Below are 12,148 nucleotides of genomic sequence, written 5' to 3'. Positions count from 1 at the left end.
CATTTTACTATATCTGCCAACTAATATCATCCACATCCTATCATATTTTACACTGCCCTTGTGCCTTATACCGTACATTAGCTACAGTAGTCTAATCAGGGTTATAGAATTCAGGACTAGGCCTATATATCACATCTAGAAAATTACATTACTCATTGCAAAAGTGAAATGCCATTAAAAGTTACTTATTTGTATTCTTTAGATAGTCTAATGTGTGTAGTGTATGCTTTAGCTAACATTTGTGTTATGCAAACGTTAAAAGGGCAATGCTTAAGCTATACACTGTCTGTATGCCATATTCACAAATATTTTTGTCCTCTGGCAACATTCCAGAAAGAAATTGTCTGCATTGTATTATGTCAAGGCATTAACTAAATTCAATTATGATCTAAACAAAAATGTGTGTTTATTATTTACTATGTAAATGATTAGGCTAATAATATTTTGATTCCTTGAGACCTCAGGTCCGGTCTCAAGCCAATTTATATAACTATTGGTTCCGATCGGATGATTCGTTACTAATATGCTATACAACCCTTTCTTTATACCGCCATTGATGTAAAAAGAACATATAAATATGTGTTCGTGTAAAGGTTTGACTCATGTACATTACAAACTAAACGTAATGTCTGGGTGAAACTTTGCACCTGGGTGGGTCCCAGTGGTGAAAAAAGTACTCACATTTCTGACTTATCTGCAATGTAGAAATACTCTGTTACAACTTACAAGTAAAGTCCAGAATTAAAAATGTACTTGAGCAAAAGTACAAAAGTATTGGCATCAAAATGTACTTAAAGACCAAAAGTAAAAGTACTCATTATGCCCCATTTCACAAGTTTTCAAAAAATAATATTTTGAAAATAGAAGATCAACAGTCAGATCAGCTATTTTCAAATGGCCAAAATGCATATAAGGCTGAAGTGGTTACTGTAGGCCTATGTTTTGTAATAATCAAAATCTACAAAGTAGCCTAACTAGTAAACTAAAGTTTTCAAATAATTGTAGCGGTGTAAAAGTACAACATTGGCCTCTAAGATGTAGTGGTGTGGAGTAAAAGTATAGAAAACTGGAAATACAAACTTAGCTTACAGTACTTGAGTACATGTACTTTGCTACTTTACACCAACTGCGCACAGAGTGGCGTACATTACGCAACCCCCGCCCGTCCTGAGAGGAGAGCGTTCTAAAACGGATCAGCTCCTCTCTCCAGCTCCAGGTCCTGCACCGAACCTGACACCGTCGCGCACAGGTATAGTCGTCGTAGTGCCCAACAATAGTTTGTTTTAACGGCTTATTTGTATCGGAGAAATGAACATATTTAGTCAACAAACAAAACAAAATAAGTTAGCGTTTTCCGTCTGCAAGCGCGTCTAGAGTAGCCTTTTAAGATGATGCTGAAAGAGGGCAAGCGATGAGGTAACCGGAAGACTCGCCCCAAAACACGCTCGCCCCCATTGTTTTTCGTGGACCAGCGATTGTTGTATTCTTGTATTTCCTACTGAGGATACGGTTAGAAATAAGTTTAGGGTTCGGTATAGTTTTACGGAGGCTACGTTTAGGAATAAGGTTAGGTTTTGGCACCGTTTTACTGAGTTTGCGTTTAGGAATAAGGTTACGGCCCGCCAGGCATGGTTCACTGAGGTTGCGTTTAGGAATACCAGATGAATACCGCCGGATTTGCCCCGGGCGTCTGTGATTTGGGGCGAGCGTTTTGGTATTTCCAAGCGACTGGTAAATACGCATCTAGGTTTCAGTGAGCGGGCAGATGCGAGGGAATATGGCGGCGACAACAATTGGGGTCGAGAGCCATCTAAACCTCTAATAATAGCCTACACCTTAAAATTGCACGGTGCTGCTGTGGTGTTTTGTTTATTTCCCTTATCGGCATTTAAAAAATAGACAGCAGCGGCAGACACAGGTGTAACGAAATGGTAATTCAGTCAGTGAGGTGGGTGCGTCGAAATAAAACACCCTGGTGGTAATAAGTAGTAGGCTGCCATGATACACCTGAGCCCGTCTGGAGAGATAATAGGGCTGTCACAGGATTATGACATTTTACTTGACGATTAATTATTGCGATTAACGATTTAATTGTGTTTTTGTTGTCGAACATAATATTATGAATACAAATTACTTTTCTGTTTGCCTTGCAGATATGACAAATAACCCATTCAATGCAAAGAAATGACTGACATATTTAATAACTTTAATATAAAGAACATTAATAGTGGAAATAGCCAGTCTACAAGCTCACAGCAAGTGGCATCACAATGCATTGTGAGCTTGTAGATCTGCTATTTTCCAAAATTGTTTTAAATGATTGAAAATACATGACATGATATTTAAGTTTTCAACATGGAAACGATTATGACTCATGCAAAATAATTGTGCTTATCTCAAATAATTGCAATTAGACGGTTATGTAATAATTGTGACAGGTCTAGAGATCATCTGGGGATTCGCATGCCAATTGGATTACACCACTGACCTACCTATAACTGGTCCAACTACTATGTCAATTACAATAACATTGATTTAGTCATATGACAAAATCTATCTATATTTTATAGTAGACTGTGCAATTGCCATTTACCAACTATTATAATCGTCCCCATAGCAACTCTGGTACTCATCCCATATGCCCTTTAGGTACCTCGAGGTACTGTACCTAAACAACATGTACATCCCTACATTAACCTGTGTGTGTGCAATTTACTGCTGTGGCTTTGTAGAAATGGCTGCTACACCATTGGTTGGAAAGATCTTGACAAAATGGTGGAGTCTTACTCAGGAGTACACCTCTGTTGAAACCAGTGGCTTAAAAAAAAGAGAGTTGTCTCTTCAGTCCTGCTGCCTGTCACGGCCAGTGCAGAACCAAGCCAAGCAGAGTGTTGAGGACAGGACAGGACAGGACAGGTGGCTGGATGGTGGTTTGATTCTGGGAAAGAGAAGAGCAGGGCTGTGGATGGACGGGCAAACAGAGCGGAGGGGCAGGGCATTCTGTTCTCGGCACAGTTGCTTTGTGGAAAGCTGAGTGAATATATAGGACTACTATCCCCAATATTTTAGGCCTACATTTTAGCCATTTAGCTGATGCCGTTATTCAGAGGAACTTAGAAATGGGAGAGCCTCTAGGTCTCATTGCCATGGTCAAGGACTGTAGAGATGGCTGCAAAGGGGACTGAACCCAGCAGCCTTTACATTACAACACAGTCACTCTAGTCTACGTACTCAGGTCACTGATAAAACGTCGCTCTAAAGATGCCTCTGTCTCAGCCAGTATGTTCTGTTCATAAACACCTGAGACAACAGTTCATCCCCATAGGAATACCTCCTGGCCAAATAGTGCAATGTTTCCAGGGACCTTTCCATAGCTAGCTGAGCCAGTCTCTTTGGGGCAATTAGCACAGTGGGAAATCACCTGCACCACTGATGCCATCAGTGTCCTTGTTGGCCAAGCTGCAACACTTATGTGTGTGCATTGACAGTCAAAGAGAGTGTTAAATTACCGCCAGCAATAAGCCAAATGCTGAACCATTTTTGCCTGTCACATGTGTGATGAGGGTGTTTACTATAACAGCTTAATTTGGCCGCTAGCCAGCCCTCAAACTGACGTTATTTTTCATTGTAAAACAATGGCATGTTAAGCTTGTGAATTTTGAAGTCCATTTGTCATAATGACATGTTACGGAGTGCTTGTTAAGCAATCCACCTGCCCTGTCCGTAAACGGCATTGTACCCAATTTGTTTATGTCCTAAGTCTGTGCCTTTTGGCTAGCCCCACTGGTCCTAATACTGGCTGATTGTGTTACTGTGAAGTCTGTGATGCTCTGCTCTACCAGTCAAGCTAGATACATTTCCTAACCCTAGAAATGTTAGTATGCTCTACCAATCAAGCAAGCTACTCTGCATTGTTACAAAGTACTAACAGTAGTATACTGGTTTGTGCTAGCAGATTTGTCACTTAAACTAGTTTTGGTTCCACAGGAAATGCTCTACCCCTTACACATGATGGAATTGAACATCTAAACCTGTCTGTTTGTGCCATTTTCATATTAATCAAGCAACATAGGAGTGCTATGCTGTACTAACTGCAAATCTACATTATTCTGTGCTGGCAGATTGTCACGTCACTGTAACCAACCCTAGCCACCATGGGAAAGGAAAAGGTCCACATCAATATTGTGGTGATCGGTCATGTTGACTCTGGCAAGTCGACCACCACCGGCCACCTCATCTACAAATGTGGTGGCATCGACAAGAGGACTATCGAGAAGTTTGAGAAGGAAGCTGCCGAGGTGAGTCAATGTTAATTGTAGAATGTAGTCAGAGATCATAAGTATAGCACTATTGAACAAACTGTCACAGCACCCAAGTTCTGCATGTGACTGTTGTCTCTGCTCATCCATAACATAGTTAGATGTTAAATGTGTAGATGTTGTATTAGATGTTAACATGTTACTTACATGTTACATGCATTTATTTTGCAACTGGGCACCTTTATATCAAAGTAATGTTTTAGGTAATGTTAGTTAGTTTGATATATAACTAACTTATTTTTTAAATTTGTCAGTCTTTCTTCAGCCTCTTTCACAGTGTGAAAGACCTTATGAACTGAAATAATGTTCTTGAGAACACTATATATAACATTTTGTTTTCCCTTAGATGGGGAAGGGCTCATTCAAGTATGCCTGGGTTCTGGACAAGTTGAAGGCAGAGAGGGAGCGTGGTATTACCATCGATATCTCTCTGTGGAAGTTTGAAACCAGTAAGTACTATGTGACCATCATCGACGCCCCGGGTCACAGGGACTTCATCAAGAACATGATCACTGGGACCTCTCAGGTGTGTAACGTGACGCTGGCTGGCCATTTTGTCCACACTACGCTATGGTATAGCCACGGGGTCCCTGCTCTCGATTGTGTATCCAAGATCTACTCCACAGTCCACACTCAGTGGTCACTGGCATCAGATTTCAAGGGCTGCATGTTGCTAAAATGCATCTCAAGCACAAAGCTATGGAAGTACTGTTACTGTACATACTGTACATCATGATGACAGCTTAGCACAGATGCATATACATAATACTTTAAGCTGATTCTTTTGCCCACAGTGACAATAAACGTGTGCAACAGCAAGCTTAAATTCAGTTAAGTTGTAGCATTCTGACAGTAGACAGCAGAAAGCTAAGTCAGTTGATCTTTATTGTCCTTAATTAAACTGCTCCAAGCACAGACTGCTGTTGGCACTTTAAAACCACATGAAAGCTTTGAAAAGATACCCAAGATAAGTGTTTACATGTTAGACATTTAAATGAATCCCTAATCTCTACCTCTGCCTACAAAGTAGGCACAGTAGATTAAGTCAAAATTGGTAAATTGAGTAAATGACCAAACCAATGGTAAGGAGTTTATAGGTTAAAAGGACCTTAAATATTTTTATATTTTATTTATTTTACAAATAGTTCATAGTTTACTCAAGGGGAACAACGCCCCCATATGCTGCTCAAATTAACCTTAGAAAGTATTACGTTGTTTTTAGTAGCACATGCATTCCACACCTTCCATAGGGCTGGACCACTGTACAAATTACATCATCACCTTGCGACGGGCGTTGTCCCCCTTGAGTAAAAGATTAACTATTTAAAAAATATTTAAGGTATTTTTCATATTAGTTATTGAGGGCAATTATAATGTATTAAGGTTTATTAGCCAGGGATCCTTTTAAAGACGGTGCCTTCACTAACCTTGTATCCTTGCCATCTATTCTGCCTGCAGGCAGACTGTGCCGTGCTGATAGTGGCGGCCGGTGTGGGAGAGTTTGAGGCGGGCATCTCCAAGAACGGGCAGACCCGTGAGCATGCCCTTCTAGCTTACACCCTGGGCGTGAAGCAGCTCATCGTGGGCGTCAACAAAATGGACTCCACCGAGCCCAATTACAGCCAGAAGCGCTATGAGGAGATTGTGAAAGAAGTGAGCACCTACATCAAGAAGATCGGCTACAACCCTGACACCGTGGCGTTCGTGCCCATCTCCGGCTGGAACGGAGACAACATGCTGGAGGCCAGCCCCAATGTAAGCAGAATGCAAAATGTAGCAATTCAAATGGTATTAGGTACAATTCAGGTAGGTTTGAATTTGAATGTTATTTGTGTGAAGAAGTATGGGATTGCGTTAACTAAATGATTAAATCAGTTTTAAACCAAAGGACTTTTAAGACATTTTTGATACACGTAAGAACAAAATTAAGGCTGCCTGGACATTCCACTATAAAAAGCTTAATTCTAAAATCACACAGCTTAGAGCTACCCGTGAAAAAGACTGACCTGCACACTAATAGAAAAACAGCTAGCATCAAAGCAAATTACTTTAAGAATTACAAGTAAAGGTAAGTAAGCCTACAGTTGTAACATTTTTAAACATTGGTTACTGAATGTCATGTAACAATTAAAGGGAACGAAACCCTAGGCTGATTTTGAGGTTTGTTTTCCTGTACAGATTAAGAACTACAGAAGGTAAAAACATAGCAGGTGCTGAACTTAGTACACTGTGATGTAAGTAATACAGCTGCAGTGAATAAAATGTATAATGGGTCATTGGGTGTGTTAGATTTAGGTGCTAATGTGCAAGCATTGACAGTTGAAGAAACCTTAGGAAGATCACAAAAGAGGTGACCGCCTTCCACGGCGGGTAGACATGCAATAGGTGCCAAGTGGGCAATATCCAAATCCAAAATATATTTAGATCGACAGTCCTTCATCTGCAGGTGTTACTATTCTTCTGTTCTTCCAGATGACCTGGTTCAAAGGGTGGAAGATCACAAGGAAGGATGGCAACGCCTCTGGGACCACGCTGTTGGAGGCTCTGGATGCCATCCAACCCCCAAGCCGTCCTACAGACAAACCTCTCCGCCTGCCACTGCAGGACGTCTATAAGATCGGAGGCAAGTTAAAACAAAGAAGGGTATCCACAGTATGTGTTGAAGCGATAAGCTTGACATTGATTATTGTAATGTTCCCCTGGGACTAGATGGCAGTGTTGGCCAAATAGACAAATGATAGTCTTGCGTACGATAACATACTGTATGCCATGTGGTTAACAGTGTTCTGCAAGTTCACACTTTACGGGGGCTAGCTCAAATTTCATTTCTCACAGATTAAATTGAACTAGTTCACACTCACAGCTCTTGAATTCTGAACTAAATTCACATTCCCAAAAATTAATTTTTGATTTATTTTTATGAGCTGCTCCAAGCAATTATTTTTCAATGGAACCTCCTCCTACCTATCCATCCCCAGCCCCCAATCATTGCCACTGCCAACTTCCCAAAATAAACTAAACAGAACTTAAATTATAAAAAAACGAACATTTTGCGTCATAGTATTTAAAGTATAAAGAGATGCAGTAATGATATAATGTAGATGCAAAGACGCAACTCTGTTCTCTGCATTCTTGGTATTGAGAAACGGCCAAAATCTAGCTTGTGGCTTTATTCACCAATGATCGTGGTGAAGTGTTGTTAACTCCTGCAAGAGTTAACAACACTTCACCTTTATTAGTTTCAAACGGATATGTTCAGTTCACTGTTCACCATAAGCATGTTCACTGAATGCGCTGCACTCACTGGTGGTTGACATTTCAGTCAAAGCTGAATCAGCAGAGGTATTCCTATGGTGATATACAAAAACATTGTCCAAACTGATGAAGGATACCCTTACACGGCGTGACATAAGATATGCCATTTTGGGACCATGGTGACCAAAAGCCCCTTACTGTACAATGTGTGCATACAATCTTTATATATGGGTCTCCCAAGTGTAAATTTGAAGCCTTGGAAATCTTGGGGCCATGTATTATCCATAATGCTATCCATTTCCATTTGGAAATGAGCAGCAATCTACTCTCCTTAGTATTGTACTGTATTTATTGAAACAGGAGATATGAGCTTGGGAAGATGTTAATCGGTAGACTATGCCAGGGTTGATCGTAGCTGAGTGGGTAGAGAGACCATCTGGTAATTAAAAGGTTACTGGTCCCCTGGTCCACTCAGTCTATGTGACGAAGTGTCCCTGAGCAAGACACTTAACCAGCTCCTCCCTGGGTACTGTATTAATGTCACTTCACCTCTGCTCCTAATAGTTAGGGTGGGAGAAATGTATGATGTATTATCTTGTGTCCTTGCTTACTGTAAATCGCTCTGGATTAAGAGCGTCTGCTAAATGCCTAAACTGTAAAGTGTAAACTGTATGATGACACAGCTTATGTATATGTGCAAATATACGGTGACAAATGTCACACCTGGATCCAGTGATGGAGATCACGAATCACTAACGCCTAAACTACTAATTCTTCCACTCCCTCCTCCATGCTCACGCTCTCAGGTATCGGAACAGTGCCTGTGGGTCGCGTAGAGACCGGCCTCCTGAAGCCTGGCATGGTGGTCACCTTTGCCCCTGTCAATGTGACCACTGAGGTCAAGTCTGTTGAGATGCACCATGAGGCGCTGACTGAGGCCATGCCCGGAGACAATGTTGGCTTCAACGTCAAGAACGTGTCTGTCAAAGACATTCGCAGAGGCAATGTTGCTGGTGACAGCAAGAATGATCCACCCCAGGAGGCTGCCATCTTCACAGCTCAGGTAGTTACCAGAAAGGAGCTATTGTCATCTGTATTTTAGAAGGTTGACTATTCTAAACTATTTAACGGATTAGACACTTTGCACCCGTGTTACATTTTTGGTGTGCAGAAGATTAACCTTTTTGCAACTATCTTCTAGGGCTGCATGATTATGACTAAAATGACAGTCCAGATTATTTTTCTGAATATTGTAATCAAGATTATGATTATCTTTGGTGGGAAAAGATGATTTTGTAATATTTCATCTGGTAATTAATCCTTGTGTAATGGTGTTGAGATGCTACAGCAAAGTTGCTACAGCAGTGAAAATAAGATGTTTGAATTCATTCCTAATGTTTGTTAGTATTTTCACTACTTTGAAAACCAGTTTGGAATCTTGTATTATTAGTCAGATTAGTGTTGCTTAGATTGTTCTGCACTGCATGGATGCATGATTCCTATGGAGGATCTTGCATCAAGACAATGATTCTAACAGAATGTTTATTGATGCAAAGTCACCCAAAATGTTAGAACTGCTATTGTCTAATTTAAAATATGGATGAAGCCCATTGATCTATTATCCAACAGATCTTCTATATAAAGTTTGTTGTCATTAAAATGAAACTAATTTGTATATCCTACCCGCTTTTGGCAATAAATTACCTAATACCCCGATTTGATTTGAGAATTAATTCTCACCATCAGGTAGTTGGTCTGTTGTGGACGCTCATAAAGACGCCTCAGACATTTTGAATGTGTGCACCAACTCTAATGGATATCTGTTTTACTTATAATCAATGGATGGGCTACGCCCACTGAAGAATTGGTTGTGCTCAGGAACGGGGTGCTAAAACCCTTAACAAATCAAAGGATACACCTGAAGTTGAAAACGATTCTTGGACTTTGGCAGAGCTTTCTCTAAAACTCTTAAATAAGTCAACATTTTAGGCTCTATTTAGTTGTAGTGTTTAGTTGAGTATTTACTTGAACATTGTCTTTTGCATTTCAACCCAAGTGGAGGTATTTTCCACTTTAATTCTCTGCTCTTCCTCCTCCTCAGGTGATCATCCTGAATCACCCAGGCCAGATCAGTGCTGGCTACGCCCCGGTGCTGGACTGCCACACCGCGCACATTGCCTGCAAGTTCGCTGAGCTCAAGGAGAAGATCGACCGCCGCTCCGGCAAAAAGCTGGAGGACAACCCTAAGGCGCTCAAGTCAGGAGATGCTGCAATCGTGGACATGGTCCCCGGCAAGCCCATGTGTGTGGAGAGCTTCTCCGAGTACCCTCCACTGGGTATGAAAACTGGTTATTTTTTATGCTCCCCATTTTCCTGGTGATTAGAGCTTTTCAATCTTATATCTTTTTCCATTTTGTATGTTTGCATGTGTTTTCCTTCATATTTTATTTACTGTTGGTTGTTATGCCTTGGTGAAAACCAAATAAACATCCTGGAACAGACAGCTTCAGAATGTTTTGATAATATCATAAAAACTGCCAATAAATGTTTTATTCCATTACTCGTAAAAAGCTGCTTAATATTCAGCTTAACCCATTAAAACCGGGAAAGCATGTGTCATTTTAGATTTGAGCTAAAAAGCATTATTTTATACTTTGGCTATTCAAAAATAGCAGATATACAAGCTCATAGCGCGTCACTTCGTGCTGCCCTATGAGCTTGTAGATCTGATATTTTGGAACAATTCTGAAAGATTGTGCAAATCTTTGAATATATACTGTATACTTTTTTAAAGTGAAACATTTGAACTCAAATCTTTGCTTCTGGGGGTCCCTGGAACAAAATATTTTGAGATGGGGGTCGGCGGCCAAATACATTTAATTTTGGGGGTCCTTGACAAGAAAAAGTTTGAGCACCACTGATATAGAAAAATAAATTTTTCATAAAACTGTTTTCAGAAGATTCAGAAGACATTTGTAGAATCGGCCTCAGGTCTTAATGCCTAAAATTGTAAAACCTTCACATTCTGTCTCTCTCTTCATCCTCTGTGCAGGTCGTTTTGCGGTGCGTGACATGCGTCAGACTGTGGCGGTCGGCGTCATCAAGGCTGTCGAGAAGAAGGTGTCTACTGCAGGCAAAGTCACCAAGTCCGCCCAGAAGGCTCAGAAGAACAAATGAATGTTGTGCTCCACTGCCGATCCCAGGGTTCCCCAGGGCACGGCGTTGGTCACCCAAACCCATCCCCCAATTGGCTGCTTCAACTGGATAATCAGAGACTGGTTGATCATCACAATGCATCGCAAAAGCATCAGAAGGAAAGAACACCACATAGGTTACCTAGTCCTACCCCCTTCCCTGTCCGTCCGTCTGTCCTGGAGACTGCCTTCAGTCTCCATTTTGGTTGTTAGATTACCATTCTATACAATGTGGCAGCACATTGATGGTTTTAATTGTGTATTGTTGGCTGGGTTTAATGGCCATACCCCTCTGTGAGTGAGATGTTGTATAATCATTGAGAGGTATGGTAGCGTTCATCCCTTCCTCTCCTTTACCAGTTACCAGTTACTCTACATGCTATTTGCTGTCCTGCTTTTAGTGTTTGTTTGCAAATACCAGCTGCTGTATACGCGCCTATGGTAAAAATTTAAAACAATGTTGAGTATGTTATGTTACATACAGTATATAATGGTATACGCATTTTGTGATCTGTTGTGTTTAAGCTTTAAAAAAGACCTAGAAGAAACCTTCCAAATTTTCCTTCTCTGGGCGCATTGAGTTTCCCTTTTTGTTCAACTCTTTAAGCACTTTTATTGGCGTTCTGCTAACCTCGCACATGCACTGGAATACTTTAACAATTGGCATAAGCTACTGTATTGTTATGTTACATACAGTATATAATGGTATAAGTATTTAGTGATATGTTGTGTTTAAGCTTTAAAAAATACCTTCCAAATTTTCCTTCCCTGGGTGCATTGAGTTGCCCTTTTGTTGAACTCTTTAAGCACTTTGATTGGCATTCTGCTAACCTCGCACATGCACTGGAATACTTTAATAATTGGCATAAGCTACAGTATTGCACCTTATTCGTAGGATGGCGTGAAACTCTTTGCGACATTAAACCTGTTTCAACCAAACACGTTTTTTTCTAGTCTTGATTAACTTGTGTGTGGTGAAAAAAAGAGATCAGGAAATATTTTTATATGGTAAGCTTTGATCAAGTCCTGCTAAAATTCTTAAGCTTGGCTCTCACCATGAGGACCTCAGTCTACAGACAATACAAGATGTTTCAAAGCTGTCTCTGAAGTTGTGAATTGGTGAATGTTTGTGTATGTTCATCTTTACTTGCAGTATACTGCTGTGTCCACATTATGCAGCTGTTGATTTGGGAATTGGGTTACACGGCTCACCAATCATGAACTTCCAGAGGAAGTAAATTGTCTTGCATTGTGGTCCTCCAGCTATGAAATGTTGTAAATGTGTTCCCATACTACATTTCTGGCTATGAAATGTTTTATTGTATGCCATTGATGCAGCCTTATTTAATAGTATGCAACTGTCTTGAATCTATGAATCTA

At 40.5% G+C, this 12,148-nt stretch overlaps 1 protein-coding gene across 1 annotated transcript; it reads left to right on the top strand.

Moving 5' to 3' along the window:
- Nucleotides 1-1,200: 1,200 nt before the first annotated feature.
- LOC308101009 (elongation factor 1-alpha 1-like) lies at nucleotides 1,201-11,707 on the top strand. The gene is made up of 8 exons (XM_080450280.1): nucleotides 1,201-1,249; nucleotides 4,122-4,298; nucleotides 4,666-4,845; nucleotides 5,778-6,074; nucleotides 6,792-6,942; nucleotides 8,381-8,637; nucleotides 9,676-9,910; nucleotides 10,627-11,707. The coding sequence occupies exons 2-8, from the start codon at nucleotides 4,155-4,157 to the stop codon at nucleotides 10,749-10,751; spliced, it is 1,389 nt and encodes a 462-aa protein (XP_080306406.1). The 5' UTR covers nucleotides 1,201-1,249; nucleotides 4,122-4,154; the 3' UTR covers nucleotides 10,752-11,707.
- Nucleotides 11,708-12,148: the final 441 nt, after the last annotated feature.

This window comes from Gymnoscopelus braueri (assembly GCF_963280865.1).
Source record: "Gymnoscopelus braueri genome assembly, chromosome: 14".
In the NCBI taxonomy this organism is placed as follows: Eukaryota; Metazoa; Chordata; class Actinopteri; order Myctophiformes; family Myctophidae; genus Gymnoscopelus; species Gymnoscopelus braueri.
The sequence above is the reverse complement of the archived record's forward strand: the minus strand, read 5'-3'. Positions and strand labels throughout refer to the sequence as shown.

Bases quoted from the DNA above. Each gene is read 5' to 3' on its own strand.
- LOC308101009 (XM_080450280.1), top strand. From the start codon at position 4,155: ATGGGAAAGGAAAAGGTCCACATCAATATTGTGGTGATCGGTCATGTT. The intron at 6,943-8,380 runs GCAAGTTAAAAC...TCACGCTCTCAG, and splicing joins GGACGTCTATAAGATCGGAG to GTATCGGAACAGTGCCTGTG. The intron at 9,911-10,626 runs GTATGAAAACTG...TCCTCTGTGCAG, and splicing joins CTCCGAGTACCCTCCACTGG to GTCGTTTTGCGGTGCGTGAC.